The sequence below is a fragment of the Gymnodraco acuticeps genome, unplaced genomic scaffold (assembly GCF_902827175.1).
Source record: "Gymnodraco acuticeps unplaced genomic scaffold, fGymAcu1.1, whole genome shotgun sequence".
Taxonomy (NCBI): Eukaryota; Metazoa; Chordata; class Actinopteri; order Perciformes; family Bathydraconidae; genus Gymnodraco; species Gymnodraco acuticeps.
In genome coordinates this window covers 271,859-292,821 of record NW_022989977.1, presented here as the reverse complement: position 1 = coordinate 292,821, position 20,963 = coordinate 271,859, and the positions used below count along the sequence as shown (strand labels likewise).

The following is a 20,963-nucleotide window of genomic DNA, read 5'->3' as shown; positions in this document are numbered from 1 at the left end:
AAGTTTGACCCAAGATTTGTATGATAATTCCGCATTTAGCGTGAAATATAAATATATTTTGTTCTAGTTTAGAGAAAGCTGTATTTATTAATTTCCAAAGGGTCAAACAATCCTGTGTAAGACCATGATTATAAAATATACCCTGTGGTTTGGTAATCTTGAAATGTAATACACAAATCTGAATTTTCTGACCCAGTTTATACTGTATACCAGCATAAAAACATTACAGTCACTCAGGTACACAATTAATTTGTAAAGTTGTAGAAGGATTCTTTTTGCATAATGTAGTCAATTAAAATATTTAAAGCTTTTTTAAAAGGGTTTTCTCTGGAAGTTTTTCCTTGTACGAAGTGAGGGTCTAAGGATAGAGGGTGTCGTTTTTTTCTCATACTGATATTCTGAACAATCTGTGCTGTTGTATTTGCTGTAAAGTGTCTCTACTGTAGGCTATTTTTATTATATGTAGCCTACAGCACTTTGGCTCGACCAAAAATCGTTTATAAATGTGCTGTATAAATAAAACTTGATTTGATTTGAAAGCTGGAATTAGCTCCCAGTTCGAGGACATGGCCTCTGTGTCCTTAGTAGCAGCTATAGTGTGTATAATTAACCCCCTTTAAATATGCAGTGATAAATGATGGATTAGTTATGAGTTTAGGTTTTTACCAATCAGACTCTTACCTACCCGTTCAATTCAACACTAGTATTTTGTCATGCATGTAATTATGTGAACTGTAGAATATAAATAACAATCCATGTCGGACACAAATATGTATTCCTTAACTTAATGAGTGCAAACTAGATACATTTTGGCATTGACATCCAAACTAAAAACTGTTTCATTATTTATTTACTTGCTCGTTTATCCTCCTATTTTGATAAAGTGTTTCCAGTTAGAGTATTTAAAACCGCATCTGACGTCATGGAGGAGTGTATTTTCACATTACATTCTGGTGACAGCTATTTCAACTTTTGTGATCAATGTAAAAACGAAACATTTCATCAGAATTCAGACTATTGACCATGCGTGCCTGGAAATGAGCCACTTTGGTGAAAACACGAAAGAGTAAACAATTATTTCCTGGAGATAGTCAAAGCCCTCAGGCCTGATCAAACCTCGACCAGTGGTGGAAGTTGTAAAAATACTTAAAGCATTAATGTAGTCATTATGCCGAATTACACATTTCAGAATAGTATACTGTAGAACTATAACTAGAGATGCAGTAATGTGTTTACTACTCTAATTTTGTCGCCTGTTATAGGTTTTACTACATATTCTACCAGGTAGCTTTTGAAATCTAACAATATATTGTAAACTATTTGAATATATTCTAATTACTAATCTAAATCTGTAACTAAAGGTATCAAGTGGAGTTAAACACAAGCTTTCAGCTGAAAAGATAAAGTAGCAAAACATTGAAATACTCAAGTTAACTATAGAAGTCAATGGTAAAGTACTTAAGTAGTATCTTACTTTCACCCTGTAGGCATCCTACATAGATTTACACATTTCTATACAATATTAATATACCTCGAAACCACAGAGTGAACTTTTTGAGCATAATAATGTTCAATGTTCACTCACATTTTATCTTTTTGAGAAATCTACTGCCAAACTATATCAAACATTTCCCGAGGCCTGTGAGCAGTAATGTGTTTGATTGATCAAGAAGTTGATATCCTGTGAAAAGAGATTACAGGGAATCTGTCGTAACAGTGACTGCATCAATAACGTCAGGTTGGGTTTCATGTGGCTCCTTCCCTTTCTGTACGTAATAGTGGAATCGCAATCATTTGTATTCACTTGGTTGTAACAAAACAAAAAAAGGAACTCACAGAGGGAGAGAAGGACGTGCAGATGTTCAGGTGTAGTGCCCTGATGTGTTTGATGACATACTTTTTCCTTCAGAGTGCATCTCTCTATCCCAGCATCCCATCTGGATCATGTGATCTGTTGCCAAGGAAACCGATCCCGCGGCATCTTTTCTGGTGACCTGCCTGAGTGAGAAAATCCAATTATATGACATCTGTGAAAATTAAACACAGATAGACAGAAAGACAGAGAGGGCACAGAGAGAGAAAGTGAGGAAGTTAGATGCCTCACTCAGTCTTCCACACACAAACCACATCCTGCAGAACGTTTAAACACATCTTTGTTGTGGATTTATGGCGAATGTTTTAATTGAACATAAAAATGTCGCCCTTAATGCAAATTCATCTGACTTTTTCTCCTTGACTGCAGGATCGTATAGACTTAACATAAAGTGAAAAAATGCATATTATGAGTGCCCACACGAAGGGTTTCACAATATATATTCTTTGAAGCGTTTACATAAAAATAAAATGTATATATCAGCCAATTTATAACATGTTTTGCTTGGACAATGATTGAACAGAAAAGTACATAAAGTATTGACAAATGCAAATCATCTATTAACCCTTTGACTTCCCCTGAACATTTTCTGTTTGGTAGCTTTAAAGAGAAAACTTATTTTTCCCGTACACCATACATTTGGAATATTTCCTCACAGATTAAAATGTTCAACAGTCAAGTCATGGTTACAGTTTGCTTCACTGCAGTAAACGGAAATATTTCAACAGTTCTTTTCAACTTATAAACACATTTTCTTTATGTCAGTTTGACATTTTGGGTATATTTGGGGTCATGTTTGGGATAAAACATTACAAACATGCATTTTTTGCTGATAATCTGGTGGTTCAGGGTCAACAGAGGGAGTGAGCATTCAGACAGTTTACTGGAGGGGTTTATTATGTATATTTGATGCAGCAGTGCCCCCTTGTGCTTTTGAGATGCCATCACACTGAATCGCGTTAACCCTGACCAGAAATAGTCCTACAATAACTTCCACAGCTCTCTAGAAGTCACATAAACAGCTTTATGTTTTGCGCTGTGTTTCTGTGAAGAAGACGCCTTCATCACAGTTGGCATAGGGGCATGGTAAAAGACACACTGAGGGAAACACATTCATAACTTTGCTGGACATTGGTCAAATAAAGCCCAAGTCATTATTTGTTCAAGACAGCTTTATTTGAAGTCATACATAACAATGCTGTTCCAAAGTAACCTGCTTACCCTCTCGTTCAAGGTTGTGAAGTCCGAACAGAGCAACAGAAAACTGCAGCCTTAAGTAGAGGCTCAATCAGTGGAAACACCTGTGCTCAATTGGAGCATGGGCGACAATTTTCTTCCAAGTGTAAAAGTGTTATTGTTTAAGGCTTCTGTGGTCAGAAATGTAGAATATGTTGACCTATTTGATTTATTGTGTTTAATTAGTTTGAACTACATTTTGAATACGTTTGTAGATGATAAGAATAACAGTAATTAAGGGTATAAATAGTGGATTGTCCTATGGGGAGGGGCTTAACATATATAAACCTCCGGCCACAAGTGTTTTGGAGTTAGTCTGACTGTGGCTAGAGCAGAGAGGTACCAGTTATATTTCTTCGACCTATACGTATATATATTGAGGTTTGTTTTTCTTTCTATTTTGGACTGTAGATCCTTGTTGCTTTGTGTTCTTTCAGCATTGTGGCTGTTAATAAAAGCACTTAAGGATACATTTTTTGTGACTAGCCATCTTATTTAATTCCTAGTTTTTTCATCGACCCTTTTTGTAACAGTTTCGCACACTATGACTGTCTACCAGGGGAATTTATCTGGATGAGGAAATCAAAACAGAAGAGGCGAACACACCCTCTCTGGCGTGTCGGGGCGTATCGTAGCATAGCTGAGGCAAACAGTGGAAGATGTGTTGATCTGATGATTCTTTAAAGATTAGTCAATAGTGTCAGTACTTTTACTCTGCGAACAACCCAAAACAATATGCTATTTATTGAATTTAACCTCTGCTTGTTAACACCCTAAAAGTCAAAATCCCCTACTGTGAACAGTGACAATGAGCAAGTATTAAAACCCTGATAAGATCAAAGTTAACACAAGGTACTGAATCACCAACTTCCTTAAAGACAACCTTTGTATATTTTTTGAGGTTGTTCAGAGATCCTTTTTTTATTAGTATTGTTTTAGGAAGATTTATATATTCTGCCTTTTTAAATCAGATGTTTGTGTAGGTGCTGTGTCTAAACCAGTGGTTCTCAACTGGTCAGGCCTCGGGATCCACTTTTTCCTTAGTCACTAGATCGCGACCCGAAATTTGTAACCACTCAAATCTATTCAACAAAAAATCGTACAGTAAAATATACTCTTTTCAGCATACATTATGAATTAAAGTGAAGTACAGTGCATATATCCCTCATATCCCTTCACAGAACTAAAGTATGCTTTTAAATAAGGTTTAATGAGATGATGGAATCAAAGCTGAACTATATAAAAAGGCACACATGCTGAAAACCCAACTCCAGAAGGGGGGTTTGGGGGGATTCTCCCCCAGGAGATTTTTTGAAATACTAACATATAAACTACCCATTCTGGTACACTCTGAGAAGAAAATAAATAAATCTATTACTACCCGACATATTAATAATATTTTATGCCATTGTTTGTTTTTCACTTTGTTCTGACAGCTTGCTGCTCCTCACAGAGAGAAGAGCAAAGAGGAGATAGTCTGTGTGAATTACTTTGTGGGTAAGGGTAGATAGCCCCCATTGTTCTGTGACCTGTCAATCATCAAACCGGGGGTCATATTTCATTATGTGTTCATTTGTATCTGAAGTTGTACCCATGGATGTATAAAGAATAGTTCTACCGCAAAGTTATTTTCCGTGGGGACTTCCGGCAACAATCTTGATTCTGATTGGCCAGAAGACTCGGAAAAACATCAGCAAAGATGTTTTATTGAGAAGATGATCACTACGTGACAGAAGTTTTCAAAACCGTTCATGGTCTCCGGTACTTCCAGTCCAACGCCTACTGCATGCACAGCGTTAGAAAATCGGGCCTTCAAAATAAAAGTTTGACTTTTCCCCCCCCAAAAAAAACAAAAAACAAACTATTTTTTTCTAAAAAAACAAATGTTCTTCACTCACACATCTGCGACCCACTTCAAACGGGTCCGCGACCCACCAGTTGAGAACCACTGGACTAAACCATGACCCACTAATGTTTTTAACCTGGTTATTAACTGGTTCATTTGCTAAATATTCTCTACATCTGTATTGGCTGTGACATTAAATTATTCTGTTACAGAGAAAGCAGAGGATGTCAAGTTAATTATATGCACTTTTAAATATGCACTTCTGAGGAAATACACAATTGTTGTGGTTTGAGGACTTACATTTGCAAGTTACATCAATGAGTTTGGAACAATGTTCATGGTTGCACAGAGAGACAAAGCTCAACTGCACCACAGGGTGCGGGAAACAGAGAACGACATCGAAACAAACATTGGTTTATCATCACTACCACCCTCTGGAAGAACTTGTTTTAGTGATGTTGAGCTTTACAGTAACCAGGTCTGAAGGGTGTCTAAGAGAAAACTAAAACCCTTGATGGTTGGTGTAATATATAGTCTTTGTTGAAGAGATAATGAAAAATAAAGATAGCTGAAGATTTTGTTTGGCATTCCAGAGACTTTATGCATCTGAAAATCCAAAAGGCCACGGTTAAATCCACCCCTGAACAGGAACAATTTCTAACAAGACTTGCTTAATAGAAAGTGTGTGGTTGTAGAAATGACATACAAGTAAATCCAATAAGACTGAAACTGTTATTTAACACATCCTTTTATTTCAATCTGCACTTTATTTATTGATAAAGCAAAGTCAGAGAGAAGTTTAAAATTGACACGGAAAAAACTTAAGACCTCAACATGGAGGGTAAAAAGTTGTGCGTATTTCTATTTAAAGTTAACATCAATGATGATAATGCGTTAGCTGTTTGAAAATGTCCTGAGGCACACTACAGGGGTAAGGGTGCGGTAACAGAAGGTCTTGCAGGGGACTGTCCTGATCACCAACGGCAGATTTTAGATCTTCCCTGCGAAACTTCCTCCCTCCATCTGGTCGTCCCATTTGCCAACCTGGGGGAGAAATTCAAGAAAACATTAGGCCAGTCTCACAAACTCATGTTCAAGCAGAACTGCAGTTTTACATTCATAGTAGTTTATTGGGATTCTTAAAAAGACAGCAACAACAAAGATGTATAGAGTTCCTGACCTTGGGAACGCTTTTCAATGTAACATCTACATCTGTTGCACCTGATACCATTGGCTAATTGTCTCAAAAATGGTTGCTAGTTTTCTGGGTCAATCATCAATGTAGTTTTAGCAATTTCAATACAAGTACAATGTTAAATGTAAGCTAGCTAGTAGCTAGTAAGCTATCTGAAACTTGAAAATAAAGGTGACAAGCTGTCAATGCAACAGCTGTGGCACTATGTTGTTAGTTATGTTAATAGTAGGGCCGGGACTTTAACGCGTTAATTAAGATTAATTAATTACACAAAAATTAACGCGTTAAAAAAATTAACGCATTTTAATCGCACTTATTTTTGCACCGCGGAACGTTTCTCACTGGATGAGTTTCAGGCGTACCGATTATACTGGAGCACCAACGAACGTTCATGACTTCAGACAACAACAAACAACAGTGAACAACAGTGGGAAATGTTGTTTTAAAAAACGGACGGATGGAAGCGTCGATAAGAGCACGGTTGTGTGCAAATTATGCAAAAAGGAATTCGCATATCACCGCAGCACATCAAGCCTCAAGTATCCCCTCAATGCAAAACATATAGCAGCTAGCGTGGAAGCTAGCGTGGACGTTAGCCTCTTTTATCGCGTTCACACCAAAAAGAGCCGGTACTAAAATTAGTTCATGAGAACCTTTTTACCCCGACGAAAGTCCCTGCTAGAGAGCAGAGAGCTGCTAGAGAGCAGGGACTTTCGTACGGCTCTCTTGTGAGAAAAGAGCTATATGTCTGATTGGCTGGGCGGATTGCAAACCACGCCCCGTAAAACTCCCAAAAAGTTTTGTGAAGCCGCCATTTTATTATCCTTGCATTAGCATTATTAGCATTAGCCCAGCGCAGAAACGCAGAGAGACTAACTTATGGCGACACAAAATAAAACATGGGAGCGGTGGAGATGAGGAGGTGTCGGCGTTCTGGCGATTTACTCGGAAGGCTTCAGTAGAAGCTGCTGGGACTCCCAGCCAGTCCCCAACTCCGTGGACTTCCGGCCGGGGACTTTGGGCGGCAGTATACGCCGTTTGCGGCCTGCCAGTAAACCCAAAGCAGAAGAAGAAGTGACGTCAGCGGCTTCATTTGCCTAATCCACCCCCAGGTTCAAAGAGTTCTCATGAACTAAGTTCTCATGAACCTTTGTGGGAAAAGTACTGCGGTGTGAATGCGCCTAATGGTATACTAAAATCCATGTGAAAAAAATTGCTTCTCACTGTTCTCAGGTCAAATATTTATATGTGATTAAAAATGCGATTAATTTCGATTAATTAATTACAAAGCCTCTAATTAATTAGATTAATTTTTTTAATCGAGTCCCGGCCCTAGTTAATAGTTAACATAAATATGAGGGAACAGAAACACAATAAGCAAATAAAAAGGGTGAAATGCATTCACCCGGAGACCAAAGAGATGCTTTTTGTCTTTTATCCGAGGTGGACATGGCACCATCGGTGGAAATTAAAGGTCAACAGTATACGCCAGGATATGAAGCTTAGCAGTGTGTCTTAAGTTTTCTCGTCATGAATCTGTAAAAACGTATTTTAGAAAGTATATAAGGGCTAGGGGCATTGTGGTGGAAGAATATGATGACTTTTCTTATGTCTCAGGTACTAATGAAAGCCAACTACGGGGACTAACACGATCACACATCAATACCATTGGGATCATTGGAACCACATGTCATATCCAGTCATATCCCATTCACACATTGTATGTCTTTTTAGAGACCAGCATGCAGAAATCCACATATAGTATATAAACTTTAAATGTCTCAAAATACACACGAGGACTCTTGAATATACAGAGGGAAATATCAGAGCTGTAACTTACCCAGCTCGTGGGACAGAGGCTCTTGTAAACCCTCTGGTACCAATCACAGGGAGCCACATCCTGGTCCTTTGCCGAGAGGGCCTTAGTGCACCTGTGGAAGTCTGGAGCAAAAACAAAGAAGGGTTCAAGGTTACTCATCCGACACAATGTTCACACTTAAAACACAATAAAAGCCCTAGAGATTAAAAGGGGGAAAAAACAACATGTTCACGCTTCAATGACAGGCAGAGAAATATGCACACAGCTGAAACATAATACTTCTTTCCTTATTGACTGGTGTAAAAAGGCATGACTCTATACATTAGATAAACTACAGTATGTATACCACCAATGTCATAATGGAAATCACATTTAAATGTTCAAATTCAAATCTTTTTTATAATTAATTACGGCTGTTGTCTGATTTTTAAGATACTGTTATCTCGTAGCTGTCTTATGGTACACTGTATACATTTTATGTTTAAACATAATATGTCAAAGGTATAACAATATATTCACTGTAGATAAAAGCACATTTTGTTAGGGCACCAGTTTGTTTGTACTTTAACAAACATGTCATGTAGTTTAAGAAACAGTATTGCACAAGTACAAAGATGTGGACAGAATGAAGTGTGCAGGCATGTTGCCCTGTCTTTGAATACTGTGTCCAAAATAAGTGTTATGAGCGGGTTATCCCAACATATCGATCCTTGTCCTCACCGAGGTAGTTCTGGTAGCAGTTGCGGGTCTGGTTGGTGTTTGGGAATCTGGCGTCAAAGGGAGCCGTCCTGTAGTTCTGGATCTTTGTCTCAACAGTATCAGCCATCTTTATGAGCTTCAATCTCACGTTTTAACGATACTGAAAAAAGAAACGGGGTGGATTAACTCACATCTGATACAGGTTTAGTAAACACTGCTGTCAGTGTCACATCAACAAAATGTTATGAGGCTATGCTAAGCTAACTATAGCATTCTGATCAAAGTTAAATGTAGGTTATCTCTGTCTACGCTTTGATCGCTACTCATTGTTAGTTCCTTAATCAGAATGTAGGATAACTGTTCAACTCTGATAAGTTTATTGACACAAACACTTTTGCCACGGTCACATTTCTTTGAATACAAGTTAGCATAGTTTGACACAGTGTTGTCAGTGAGCTAATGCTAGCTGTTAGGTCGTTGCTAACTCTTGACTCTGCCATTTGAGAACGTCTGTTTGTCCCGTGAGTTCCGGTTGGTGAACTCAACAGAAAACCCTTTGAATATCGAAGGCAACCTTTGTTAACAGAAGACAAAGTTAGGAAGTTACCGGCTGCTAACCTTGGGAGGTTTCTCGATGTGTCCTCGGTGGGCTCCGGAAGAATACGCTCCTTCGTGTCGACGCGCAAAGGATGCTGGGATATCGACTGACCGGACATGAACCTAAATTCAACTTTAAGTTTGACAAACATGTGTTTATTAATTATCAATATTAAGCTATGACGAACCTAATAATTATCTCTAGCCTGTCTTATTTTACAAACATTAGTTCATTTCACAAATCCAATTAAACGGAGAAAAAATAGGCCAGTTATTATATTATGTTACTTACAAGTATTAACTTAAATATACATCACTCTAGCATTTCAATTGTGATATACCTGTATGCGCAACGATACAGTTGGTTTAGGGTTGTTGATTTACAACACCTGATCAACCTAGGGTTAGTTTAAAAAAAGTTAAAGATTGATAATGTTAAAGTTAAAAACATAATAAATTACATCCTCAAAAAATACATAAATTACAGAAGTCTGGAGTAAAAGGTGTGAAGGCAATGGTATTTCTCTCTTAGCCGTGATTTAATAAAGTGGTTGTGTTACATTTTAAAGGTTAGTAGTTACATACTTTTTCTCTTTTATAGAGTAGACTGTTGATAGAATACACTTCTCCTGTTTGCCATGTCAAACAGATGCCTAGTTACAAAGTTAGCTTAGTATACACCATTACATGCATTTTAATCTTTGGGCTTTGCTTGGTTATTACAGTGAATTAGTCCGGCAGTGGCTCAGTCAGTAGGGGTACTTGGAGAGGTCCCAGTTCACCCCCTGGGCCCTGCCGTGGTGCCCTTGAGCAAGGCACCGGACAACCCCCCACTCCCATTGCTCCCCGGGCGCTGTACAATAGCTGCCCACTGCTCCTAGTACTAGACTCCTGGTACTAGGATGGGTTAAATGCAGAGGTCAAATTTCACTGTGTGTGCTGTGTGCTCTGCATGTGTGACCAATGACCATTAAAGAGGGTTTCATCCCTCCGATTCTAATACAACTGTAATGATTTTAGCATTTGTTTTACTTTCCCTTGATCAACAATTGCTTTATGATGTTTGGCAACATAACCATAGTAGACATGTAGACTGTGTTTGCCTGTTCTGCATGAAACAAAGATTCACCAGGAGGCCAATATCAGTTTGACTTCTTGTGCTGTATCAATATGATGCTTCAACTGCACATATTGTCTGCTTCTTACTTGAACTAATGTTTTATTTTCCCAAAGTGAAGCTTTGATGCAGTGGATAAGTCTTTGAAATGGGTAATTGATTGTTCTGATGATGTTTGCGATCTAGAAATGCAGATTTTTGAGGATCATACTTTGAACTGGGACACAGTGACGGCCTCTTTTCGCTTATTATCACCATCTTCCTGTCCAAGAAAAGGTCAAAGATTTCAGGTGTCTCTGTCGCTGCCTCGAGCTTCCTGTCTCACTCTGTGTGTTTCCTTCATCCTCTTTCCAGCAAAACTTGGGCCCTCTGTGTGTTTTGATATGCATCCCAATATCTTTTCCAAACAAAGAAATCAACGCTGTACCAGGTCAAATGGCCACATTCTTAAGAATATGTTGTGCTTTGAGACCTTTGTGTGGGCACATTTTTTTTAATATAATGAAACTTCATGAGAATGAAACAATGGCCACACTTTTATTTTGAATCCAGACCAAAATATGTATTTCTAAAATGCTTTCGGGTATTTAATGACGTAAAATTCCTTAAAAGGTTGCAAAGGCCCAAATGTGTGTGTAAATTCACCCTTATCCTGCTCTCTACCAATCTCTCCCTCTCTCTCTCTCAGTCAGGATATAGGTGTTGTCCACTGCAAAGGAAGGAAATTCTGTCACTTAGAACAATGGACCAGTTTCTCTATCTATAGAACCAGAGAGACTGAGAGCTAGAGGGACAGAGGGAACCGAACGTGTCCAGTTAGAGAGAAAAGAAAAAGGTATTTAGGTAAAGAGAACTGCATTAGCCTTATGTATATAAAGAATAGAAGATGTTTATGTTGATGTGTGCGAGGTTCAGGCCTTTTGAAAATGGAATTTTATCACGGGAAAAAGGAAACATGCAAGGATATTAGATTACACTGAGCTGCGTATTTGCATTTTGGTGGTGAAGAATCATCATAACACGCTAAAGAAGGATCAGAAGAAACAGTGGGTAAGTGTATTCTAAATCTATCCACTAAAAGCAATCGTATTTCTGTCTAGTAGTGTTTTGATTTCATGGTTTTCAAAATAATCCAACATCTAGGACAGTATGCATGTCTTTTCAGTCTAGAATCAAAAAGTATGACAACTAGTCTCTCAGTAATCAACCTTTAAAAGAGGTTATCAAATATGAACCTACATTTTGATTGTCATTTATATTGAAGTAACACAAAGAATAGGACAGGCAGTGACCTTTGCAGTGGGTATTTCCAAGTTAGTGCGACAATTGGTCCCACCGAAGATGCTTCCTGTTTGGGAATGGGGAATTCACTCTATGAATTTCAGGGGCTGATTGGGGTGTTTTGATGTTATTTATTTTAGTTTTTTTTCACCATGTTGACAACCTGCTGTAGATATCCTGTTGATATTTTTTGGATGGTGACATCATGCCATTGTTATATTGTTTCAATCCAGGCATTGCTGACACACATTCCTCTACAATGTGGAGGCCAATTTAGTAGATTAGATTAATCGGGACATTTATAGTATCTAGACATACTGCAGATTATTGAGTTAAAAACTACAGATTTCTTATTTGTGGGTCTTTCCCTCTGTCAGATGGAGGGGTCTGGCAGTCCTCGCTTCAGAAAGCTCCATTTCCCAGTGGGTCTGTGGATCAACTCGCCCAGGAAACACTTTGCCATGCTTGGGGGTCGCTGGCCCAGCGCTATCTCTGTCAAGTCAGTCTGAATTTGAAACTTGTTTAGTTAGATTCAGTACCTGATTGTTGAATGAACAGCTTTTATCTTACTTCCACGTCATTAGTATCCCCTCAACCCTGTAACCCTTCCCTGTTTTTATTTTAGTCCTTGTTGTTTGTCCCTGTTTAGTCAGTCATAATTCACAGCTGACTGGTCCCTTCCTTTCTCCTTCCTCTCTCCTGCATCTGTCTTCCCCTCCTCTGTTGTTCCCAGGTCGACCACCAGCTCTGACGCAGCCTCCCTCCACGAGGCCCCCTCTGCTCCTTCCTCTTCCCTTTCTAACTCCACCCTCTCGCTGGCTTCCCCTACCCCATCCCCATCTCCTTCCCCGGCCTTCCTCAGGCCGAGGCCTGCTGGGCCTCAGTCCCGCACAAAACGGCTTTCCCACCTCTTCCTGCGAGGGCGCTCAAACAGCGACAGGGACCGGGCGGTGGGGGAGAGGGAGAGAGAGCTTTGGGCTCACTCAGCTGCTCCTTCCTCCCACCACTACTTGCCCCCTGCCTCTTCCTCTGCCCCGGGCCTGATCAAGATCTATGGGGATGCCCTTTCCAGTGGGGCCAACTATCGCTCCCTGCTGGCCAACAGTAACTCTACAGCCAGGCAGCTCATCGCCCAGGTCATCACTCGGTACACGGAGAGGGAGAGGGAGGAGACAGATGACGCAGGTATGAGGGAGGGAAACTTTGACCGTCACTGCAGCCCCATTACTTGGAATTGTTTGCTCAAATATTTTTAACCAATTGGGAATGACCTAATGTAAACACAAACAGCGGTGTTGTGGAAAAATGATTACCCCCCCCTTCTCCTCCTCCCTTCCTCCATTACCTTCTAGTTCTCCAGAAATACAGCCCAGAGGACTTCCTGTTGTGTGATGTCATTGGAAAGCCCATCCAGCAGCCAGATGGAGCTATCAAATGGGAGACAAAGAGCCGGAGAAGCGTTGCCCCATGGGAATGTCCCTTGTTGTTAGTGGACATGTGGCGGCCTAAGGACGGGTTCGAGCGGCGCTTTGAAATCCAGAGAAAGGAAGACTATGAGAGAGAAGAGAGAGAGAGGGAGAAGGAGCGTGAGAGGGAGGGAGAGACATATCAAGGTATGTGTAAGACTCAACAGGCTGCAGGTCTCTTTGACCCGGGGTCAGACTGAACCATGCTCTGGTTGTCTGGGCAACAGGTGTGCGCTGGCGGGGCAGGAAGTCATCAGGAGGCGGACCTGAGGAGAGCGAGCGAGGTCACCGTGCTAGAAACTCTGAGCTCAGGAGGAGCATCAGTGACATGAACCTGAGTCTGAGGCGTCGCCAAGGTAACCATGTCGGCAATGACCCACGTGGAAACCGTCCTAACAACAACGGAGGAGTTCAGGATAGGAAAAACATTGTGAGCATGATCCATCCACTGCAAGGAGAGGTGAGAGCGATAATGTGTTGGAGAACAAACAAACTATGATGTTCTATCCATCTAGTCTTAACACACTTTCTATTATTTCCCCCTCAGATTAGAGCTTCAAAAGCTGAAGCGAAGGTTGGATGGACGAACCAGTCTGCGGAGGACGAGAAGGATTACTCCAGCTGTGACCTGGAAGTGATGTCACAAAGTTTGATCCTTCCACCCACAGACCGGCCCTATTTTCTGTTGCTGCAGGGTTACGATCAGAGCAAGGCGAGACACGCTGACAGATGATATCACACAAAACACCCACACACACACACACACACACACACACACACACACACACACACACACACACACACACACACGTACAGAATATAAACACAGGCACACACAGATGGACATTTCCATAATATACTCTAAAGTAACGTAAAAACACATCGATGTGCATGTATGCAGACCGGCAGGGGATTTGTGCAGATGTACACGCGTGCACACACCCTGTACATGACATCATACCTGCATGTCTGTAATCGCCACATACCATCAGGGTTTCCATCCCTCGACAAGCCTCTCCCATTCAGCATCCTGCACAAAACATCATCAGAGCAACACAATGCCCCAACAATTTATCCAAGAGAAGCATAAAACCCCTCTGTGTAGCTCACACAGGTCTCCATTGTAGAAAACTGTGACACACTTCATACCTTATCAACCGTCTTCTGTTCAACTCAACATCTCTGAGATGGAAGATTGATATAAACTATGGCACTTAAAGATAAAAGACCTCCCTGACTTTCTTCTGCCCTCCACTGTGTTTTCTTTAGGATTTTGTTTTGTACATCATGGCGGGACATACACATATGTTTGGAAGAAAGCCCACGATGAGGGAGCGAGAGAAGGACAGAGAGAGGGAGAGGAAGGGGAAGAGACCTCTGAAGGTGGACACCTTCCTGTCTGCTCCGGACATCTTGGCCAGACACTTGTTGGTCAGGAGAGACTCAGCTGTTCCTGAGTCATCCACCAGGCAAGGTACTAAAACACTTACTAACCACATCACATCTTAGATCCATGGTGCACTTCTTGTTTCAAAGTCTACCCTAATGATGAATAGAACTACAGAAAAAGAATCCCAACCATTTCGATAATTTATAAAATCACAAAATCAGCTTTGGGTTTTGGACTGTGAAAACAAGAAATTAAGACATACCCTTGGATTTTAGGAACTTGGAATGCGTTTTTCACAATTTTCTGACATATTGTAGACCAAACCAACGAGTAATCTAGAAAACAATTTTCTGATTAATTTATAATGATATCAAATGTGTGTTGAAGCTCTAACCTTATTCTTACTTTATTTTATCACAGCTCTGATGCGGCCCTTCAGAGGAGGCGCAGTCACACACAACGGGGTGGCTCTTTACAGGGAGACAGTCTTAAAGCCTGGGGATGTGATTGGACTCGGGAACCACTTCCTTTTCCTGTACCGAGACCCCCGGGTGAGTCCAGCTCCACCGCTGGCATTGACCTTGCCATGGCAGGCTGATGGCTCCACCACCTGCTGCCCCTCAGGGTTGGTGGACCGTCAGGAAGCTTTGAGGCAGTACCTTGGTTCTACTGAGGCGGTGCTTAAGTTCCATCCCCGTCACACAGATGCTCTGTTACAGGTGACACAGGAAGATCAAGTCTTAAAATCTATGTAACTGTTATCGAAGAGCAATGGCGGTGATGACATGTTTGTTTTGTTCCTCACTTTTCTCTTAGGAGATCATCTCCAACAATTCCTCCCCAGACTCTGGAGGTGGGCCTTTAGCTCCTGCTTATCTCCTGTCAATCATGATCGATCATGCCTCCAAACACCTGGACCCCGCGCTCACACCACAGATATTACTCAAGTCAGCCAATCTAATTAAAGAAATTGTCTGGGTAAGTAAAAAGAAAAAAACACAGCTCTAAATCTTTAATAAAAATATATTTGTAGGGGGCCCTGCTGGCCTTGGAGATATTGTGCCAACCATGAACCACAACAACCAACACAACCTTCAGCTTTGCTCCCTCTCTCTTTATCAGCTCATTTCTGAGTTGCTTTCTGTTGCTCTATAATAAAGGCGTAACAATGTCCAATAAATACAAAATAAACGTGCTCAGCCACAGCTATACTTTTAGCTAGATGCTACATCTATATGCTCAAAGTGGACACATTTTAATGTTGACCTGATGATGGTGCTAGATTAAAGGTCAGGGGCTCAGCATAGCTACTACAATATAAGAAGTAAATGTCTGAATCAAATTTCATAGCAATCCATCTTATCCAAACATATACATCTAATGGTGGTACTAGAGGTCAAAACCAGTAGTGTTCATCTTTAGGAACAATCAATGTCACTCCATTAAGTAGTTTAAATATTTGAAGCGGGACTGACTGTGATTGCCATGTTTCTAACCACACAGCTCAATATATCCATTTTTTAAAGCTACAATTTCAAAATGAATTTTATGTTAGCTTAGGTTCAATCTGTGGAGCAACGTGTAGGGTTGAACAATTTTTTGGGACAGTTTTATGGAGAATATGTCCCTCTTAAACCAGCTTGTCAGAAAACCTCATGTAGACAGATTGAGATCAGACAGAAAAACCAGCAGACAGACATGTGCCGTTCATTGGGGCCTGCTATGTCGTGGAGAAGAGCGAGGATGAGCTGATGTCACTGCCCTCCTGCTGGAAAATGTGCTGTAATTGTCCTGGCTGCAGGCTAGACTCCACTCCACCCCCACACTCACCCGCGATGTCTGTCCTCTGTTCTGTCTGTCTCTTACAGGACAACATTAAGGAGTTCGGCGATAAGCATCCCACACAAAAGTAAGGACATTTTTGTTCCATGTCATATTCGTCTGTTTAGAGATCATCTGCTGAGTGATTCATGATACATTTGTGCGTGAGCTGTTATGTCTTTGGCACATTTTTGTGGTATGATGAAAGCATTGCAAGACGGTGATGGTGAACAATGGCTCAAATATTGCTGAGTTATAAATACTTCAGCTATTTTTACACGCAGTATGGTGTCTTTCTGTTTTAAAGCATAAACACAACACTGACAGGAGAATGCTCACAATTATTTTACAGCTCACATAACTTTAGCATTGCGCAAATGTGTCCAGTTCCACAGAGCAAGAAGGGGAGATCAGCACGCCCAATGTTCAGAAACTCTCGTCTGACCTTCGACCCCTGATGTTCTGGATGTCAAATGCCACAGAGCTCCTAAACTTCTTCCAGGTCAAAGTTGAAACCATGGAGAAAGAATGGGAGTTTGAAGGTGAGAGTGATTTAAATAAAATGTAAATCACTTATTCATGTCAAAAAATACCATATGTCCTTTTAATCAATGACCTAATAACTTTGGCAAAGATGGACAGAGAAATTAAATTCGGGAAACAAAATCTTTATTGTTCTTACTGATCTTTTCTTTAAAGCCCCGGGGGACCCAGTTTTGACAGCTGACATGGACACCTGCTCAGAAGCTCTGGCGCAGCTGGATGACGTCATTATGCACACCTTCCAACAGTGTGTGTATCACCTCACCAAGGTACAGTTCAAAAGTAACCCACTGTTGTTATTGTTACTATGCTGTTTGAGCCAATAGTATACTTATAAACATACTGTAAGGCTTTATGCGTGTGACACCAGGAATACCACTGCCAATGCAACTTCACAAAGAGACAACGAAATGTCTAACGAAGCACTTACATATTAGACAAACAATTCATTGTTTTTTTGTTATTGGGGGGCCCTGTCACCACCTACCACAATTCATTTTAATAATTTCAAGCTGTGAGGAGCTCCTCCCTTCCCTTTGTGATTTGCATTCTGGGAGAATATTGTGACTCTGCAGCACACTTGAAAATAGACTGTATTTTATAAACATAATGTCTGATTTAAGAATACTTAATTTTGTCACTCTTTTCACTGTTATCACCTTAAACCAAAAGTGTGTACTTAAGTAACACATTTGATGACTTTAGACTCTAGTTGATCAAATCAAAAAACACTTGCAACTTGGACTTTTACACCAATCACTTGTGACTAAAAATGGGCTTTGAACGTGCCCTACAAGCCTACAGATGAAAAGGTAATGCTATTTTAAAAGGGTTTTGATCTTAACACTATACATTCCCAACAAGCTGACACTTAATTAACCAGATCCACTTTGTTTGAAACCATCCAACAGCATTCAATCAATTTTTCACCATGAAAATGTCACGTTACTGTGAGTTACAAAAGCCACACAGTGGTCATCTAATCAAAAAAGTATGCACAACGTCCAGGGATGAAATGGCAGTACATATGGTGAAGAGTGACTTGACCCCTGTGGTGACCATGACTTTCAACATTTTATGGCAATCCATCCTATAGACATTTGTTAACCTGCACGACGATGGTGGAACTTCCTCTATCAATTGTTATCATATGTTACCCCAATATAGTCTGTCGCCTTCTACATTCAGGCGAAATATATATATTTGTTTTATTTTCCTGAACACAGTACAGTAACTAATCTTTTCTCTTTTCTGTCCACAAAGACACTGTACTCACTTCTTCCAGCTCTCCTTGAATCCAACCCATTCTCCAGGGAGGAGAAGGAGAAGGGGAAGGATGAAGCTCGGGCTGCAGAGGGAGGAGAGAAAGAAGGAGGTGAAGGAGAGGAGGATGACGTGTCTGCTTTACCACCCAAAGTTGCCGGGCTGGTGGAAGTGTACCGCTGTTCCCTGATGCTGTCGCAGGAGGCGTGTCTTTCCCCACCTCTCACCTCCCAAACCTTTGGCTACCTCTTCTTCTTCACCAACACCTCCCTGCTCAACACTTTACTGGAGAGAGGTGAGAGGGCTCAGGCTGAAGTGAGGCTGTTGAAATGTAACAGGAGCGCATGTGGATAAGATTCAAAGTTAGTAGTCTGATGATTGGTGCAACAACAAAAAAGTTGAGGTTGCGTTACGTGAGGTCGCGTTACGCACGGTTGCGTTAAGTTGCGTTTCGTTAAGTTGCGTTTCGTTAAGTTGCGTTTTGTGAAGTTGCGTTTTGTGAAGTTGCATTACGTGAAGTTGTGTTTCACAATGTTGTCCTGTTGTGTAAAGTTGCGCTACGCGAATTTCTGTTATGTGAGGTTGCGTTACGTGAGGTTGCGTTACATGAGGTAGCGTTACGTGAGGTAGTGTTACGTGAGGTAGTGTTACGTGAGGTTGCGTGGAGTTGGGTTACGTGAGGTTGCATTACGTGAGGTTGCGTTTCGTGAAGTTGCGTTTCGTGAAGTTGCGTTTCGTGAAGTTGCGTTTTGTGAAGTTGCGTTACGTGAGGTTGCGTTATGCAAAGTTGCGTTATGCAAAGTTGCATTACGTGAAGTTGCATTTCGTGAAGTTGCGTTTCGTGAGGTTGCATTACGTGAAGTTGTGTTTCACAATGTTGTCCTGTTGTGTAAAGTTGCGCTACGCGAATTTCTGTTATGTGAGGGAGCGTTACGTGAGGTAGCGTTACGTGAGGTTGCGTGAAGTTGCGTTACGTGAGGTTGTGTTATGCAAAGTTGCGTTATGCAAAGTTGCATTACGTGAAGTTGCGTTTCGTGAAGTTGTGTTTCACAATGTTGTCCTGTTGTGTAAAGTTGCGCTACGCGAATTTCTGTTACGTGAGGTATCGTTACGTGAGGTTGCGTGAAGTTGCGTTTCGTGAAGTTGTATTACGTGAGGTTGCATTACATGAAGTTGTGTTTCACAATGTTGTCCTGTTGTGTAAAGTTGCGCCACGCGAATTTCTGTTATGTGAGGTTGCGTTACGTGAGGTTGCGTTTCGTGAAGTTTCGTGAAGTTGCGTTTCGTGAAGTTTCGTGAAGTTGCGTTTCGTGAAGTTTCGTGAAGTTGCGTTATGTGAAGTTGCGTTTCGTGAAGTTGCGTTTCGTGAAGTTGCGTTTCGTGAAGTTTCGTGAAGTTGCGTTATGTGAAGTTGCGTTTTTGCGCTACGTGAAGTTGCGTTTTGTGAAGTTGCGTTTTGTGAAGTTGCGTTTCGTGAAGTTGCGTTACGTGAGTTTGTGTTACGTGAAGTTGTGTTTCACAATGTTGTCCTACATGACATTTTGTTACGTGAAGATATGTTGCGTAAAGTTGCGCTATGTGAATTTCTGTTACGTAGCGCAACAATTATCTTTTCTCAAACCTAATCAAGTTGTTTTGTTAAATACTCCTAAAAGAAGACATAACATTTGAAACATTGAGCTTGGTCTTTCATTTATAAATTCAACTTTTCATTTGTAAAAGGAAGATTGTGTTGTTTCTTCTTTCAAAAAAGGAGGTCTAATTTAAGGGTCAGAGCTCCTGTTTAAGCGTTCTCTGATAACAGATTATTTTCTCTCTGTTCTCTGAAGATGGTCTGTTTTCTTGGTCAAGAGCGGTCCAGATCCGTACAAACTTGGACCTGGTTCTGGACTGGCTACAGGGGGCGGGATTAGGAGACATAGCCTCTGAGTTCATGAAGAAACTGTCAGTCACAGTCAACTTCCTGTGCATACCCAAGACTCGACTTATCCAGGTAATACAGCTTCATGATCAGAAAGCCTTCCCGTCCAAGAAGTCTTATTTAGTGACTATAACCTCTTTTCTTCCAGTCATCCTGGACCAGTCTACAGGAGGATCATGTCTTGTTAAGCCCTTCCCAGTTGCACCACCTGCTCACCCATTACAAGCTGGGTCCAACCAGAGCCCCACCGGCATCCTGGGCCCCTCTGCCAGGCACAGAACTGAGTGGAGGTAATATACAAAACAAAAAAAACAGTGAGAATCCAACCATTGACATTTTCTGTTGAGTCAATTCTTTCTTTTCCTTCTAGACATTTTTGAGAGCTTTTTGGACCATCCTCCTCTAATCCTGCCAAATGAGACTCCACGCCTCGACCTCTCTCAGCCAATCCCGAGCCCTGAGCTCCACAAAGAAGTGACACGTCTCCGCACCTTCTTGTGGGGACTTGACCAGGATGAGCTACCTGCCAATCAGAGGACTCGGCTTTAAATAAGCCCATATTTGTCCACAAAGTGAAAAGGAAATCAGAAGAAACAGCGAAATGTACACCTTAAGAAGAAAAAAATGCAAACTGGACATGTTGTCTGCATTTTGTTAGCTGGTTGTTGATTTTCATGACATTTCCGTATCAATGCATTTATCCATTTAGACATTTTCAAGTAAAATAATTGTATTGGCTTTGGTATGTCTTTATAGATTTTATTTTAAATCAAGGAGTGAAACACCATGTCTGTGGGGCCACACGATGTTGTGCTTTACGTGACTGTTTTACTTGGCTTCCATGCATGTTTTTAAACTACTTGTTTTTAATAAAATTCTAGTCCTAAAGGCCCACA

At 40.9% G+C, this 20,963-nt stretch overlaps 2 protein-coding genes across 3 annotated transcripts in view; one reads left to right on the top strand and one right to left on the bottom strand.

Moving 5' to 3' along the window:
• The window catches only part of rasip1 (Ras interacting protein 1), a 25,946-nt gene extending 4,983 nt beyond the window's left edge, over positions 1-20,963 (top strand). Inside the window, exons 2-17 of the mRNA XM_034211274.1 lie at positions 11,071-11,432; positions 12,041-12,162; positions 12,397-12,848; positions 13,016-13,276; positions 13,357-13,589; positions 13,677-13,841; positions 14,399-14,603; positions 14,940-15,238; positions 15,336-15,497; positions 16,388-16,428; positions 16,728-16,882; positions 17,040-17,152; positions 18,147-18,441; positions 19,976-20,139; positions 20,216-20,357; positions 20,438-20,963. Of these exons, the coding sequence (XP_034067165.1) occupies positions 12,041-12,162; positions 12,397-12,848; positions 13,016-13,276; positions 13,357-13,589; positions 13,677-13,841; positions 14,399-14,603; positions 14,940-15,238; positions 15,336-15,497; positions 16,388-16,428; positions 16,728-16,882; positions 17,040-17,152; positions 18,147-18,441; positions 19,976-20,139; positions 20,216-20,357; positions 20,438-20,616 (2,988 nt within the window). The 5' untranslated portion in view covers positions 11,071-11,432 and the 3' untranslated portion in view covers positions 20,617-20,963. The remainder of the gene's footprint in view (positions 1-11,070; positions 11,433-12,040; positions 12,163-12,396; positions 12,849-13,015; positions 13,277-13,356; positions 13,590-13,676; positions 13,842-14,398; positions 14,604-14,939; positions 15,239-15,335; positions 15,498-16,387; positions 16,429-16,727; positions 16,883-17,039; positions 17,153-18,146; positions 18,442-19,975; positions 20,140-20,215; positions 20,358-20,437) is intronic.
• Positions 5,686-9,382, bottom strand: LOC117543175 (cytochrome c oxidase subunit 6B1). Of its 2 annotated transcripts, none has more exons than XM_034211277.1 (4): positions 9,287-9,382; positions 8,690-8,828; positions 7,991-8,091; positions 5,686-5,999 (listed from the first exon to the last, which is right to left on the bottom strand). In XM_034211277.1, the coding sequence occupies exons 2-4, from the start codon at positions 8,793-8,795 to the stop codon at positions 5,946-5,948; spliced, it is 261 nt and encodes an 86-aa protein (XP_034067168.1). In that variant the 5' UTR covers positions 8,796-8,828; positions 9,287-9,382; the 3' UTR covers positions 5,686-5,945. The 2 variants fall into 2 exon arrangements, with proteins under 2 accessions (XP_034067168.1, XP_034067169.1); XM_034211278.1 differs by having other exon boundaries at positions 9,276-9,356.

Bases quoted from the DNA above. Each gene is read 5' to 3' on its own strand.
- LOC117543175 (XM_034211277.1), bottom strand. From the start codon at position 8,795: ATGGCTGATACTGTTGAGACAAAGATCCAGAACTACAGGACGGCTCCC. The intron at 8,092-8,689 runs GTGAGGACAAGG...TTTTTGCTCCAG, and splicing joins CTGCTACCAGAACTACCTCG to ACTTCCACAGGTGCACTAAG. The intron at 6,000-7,990 runs GTAAGTTACAGC...TTTCTCCCCCAG, and splicing joins GCCTCTGTCCCACGAGCTGG to GTTGGCAAATGGGACGACCA.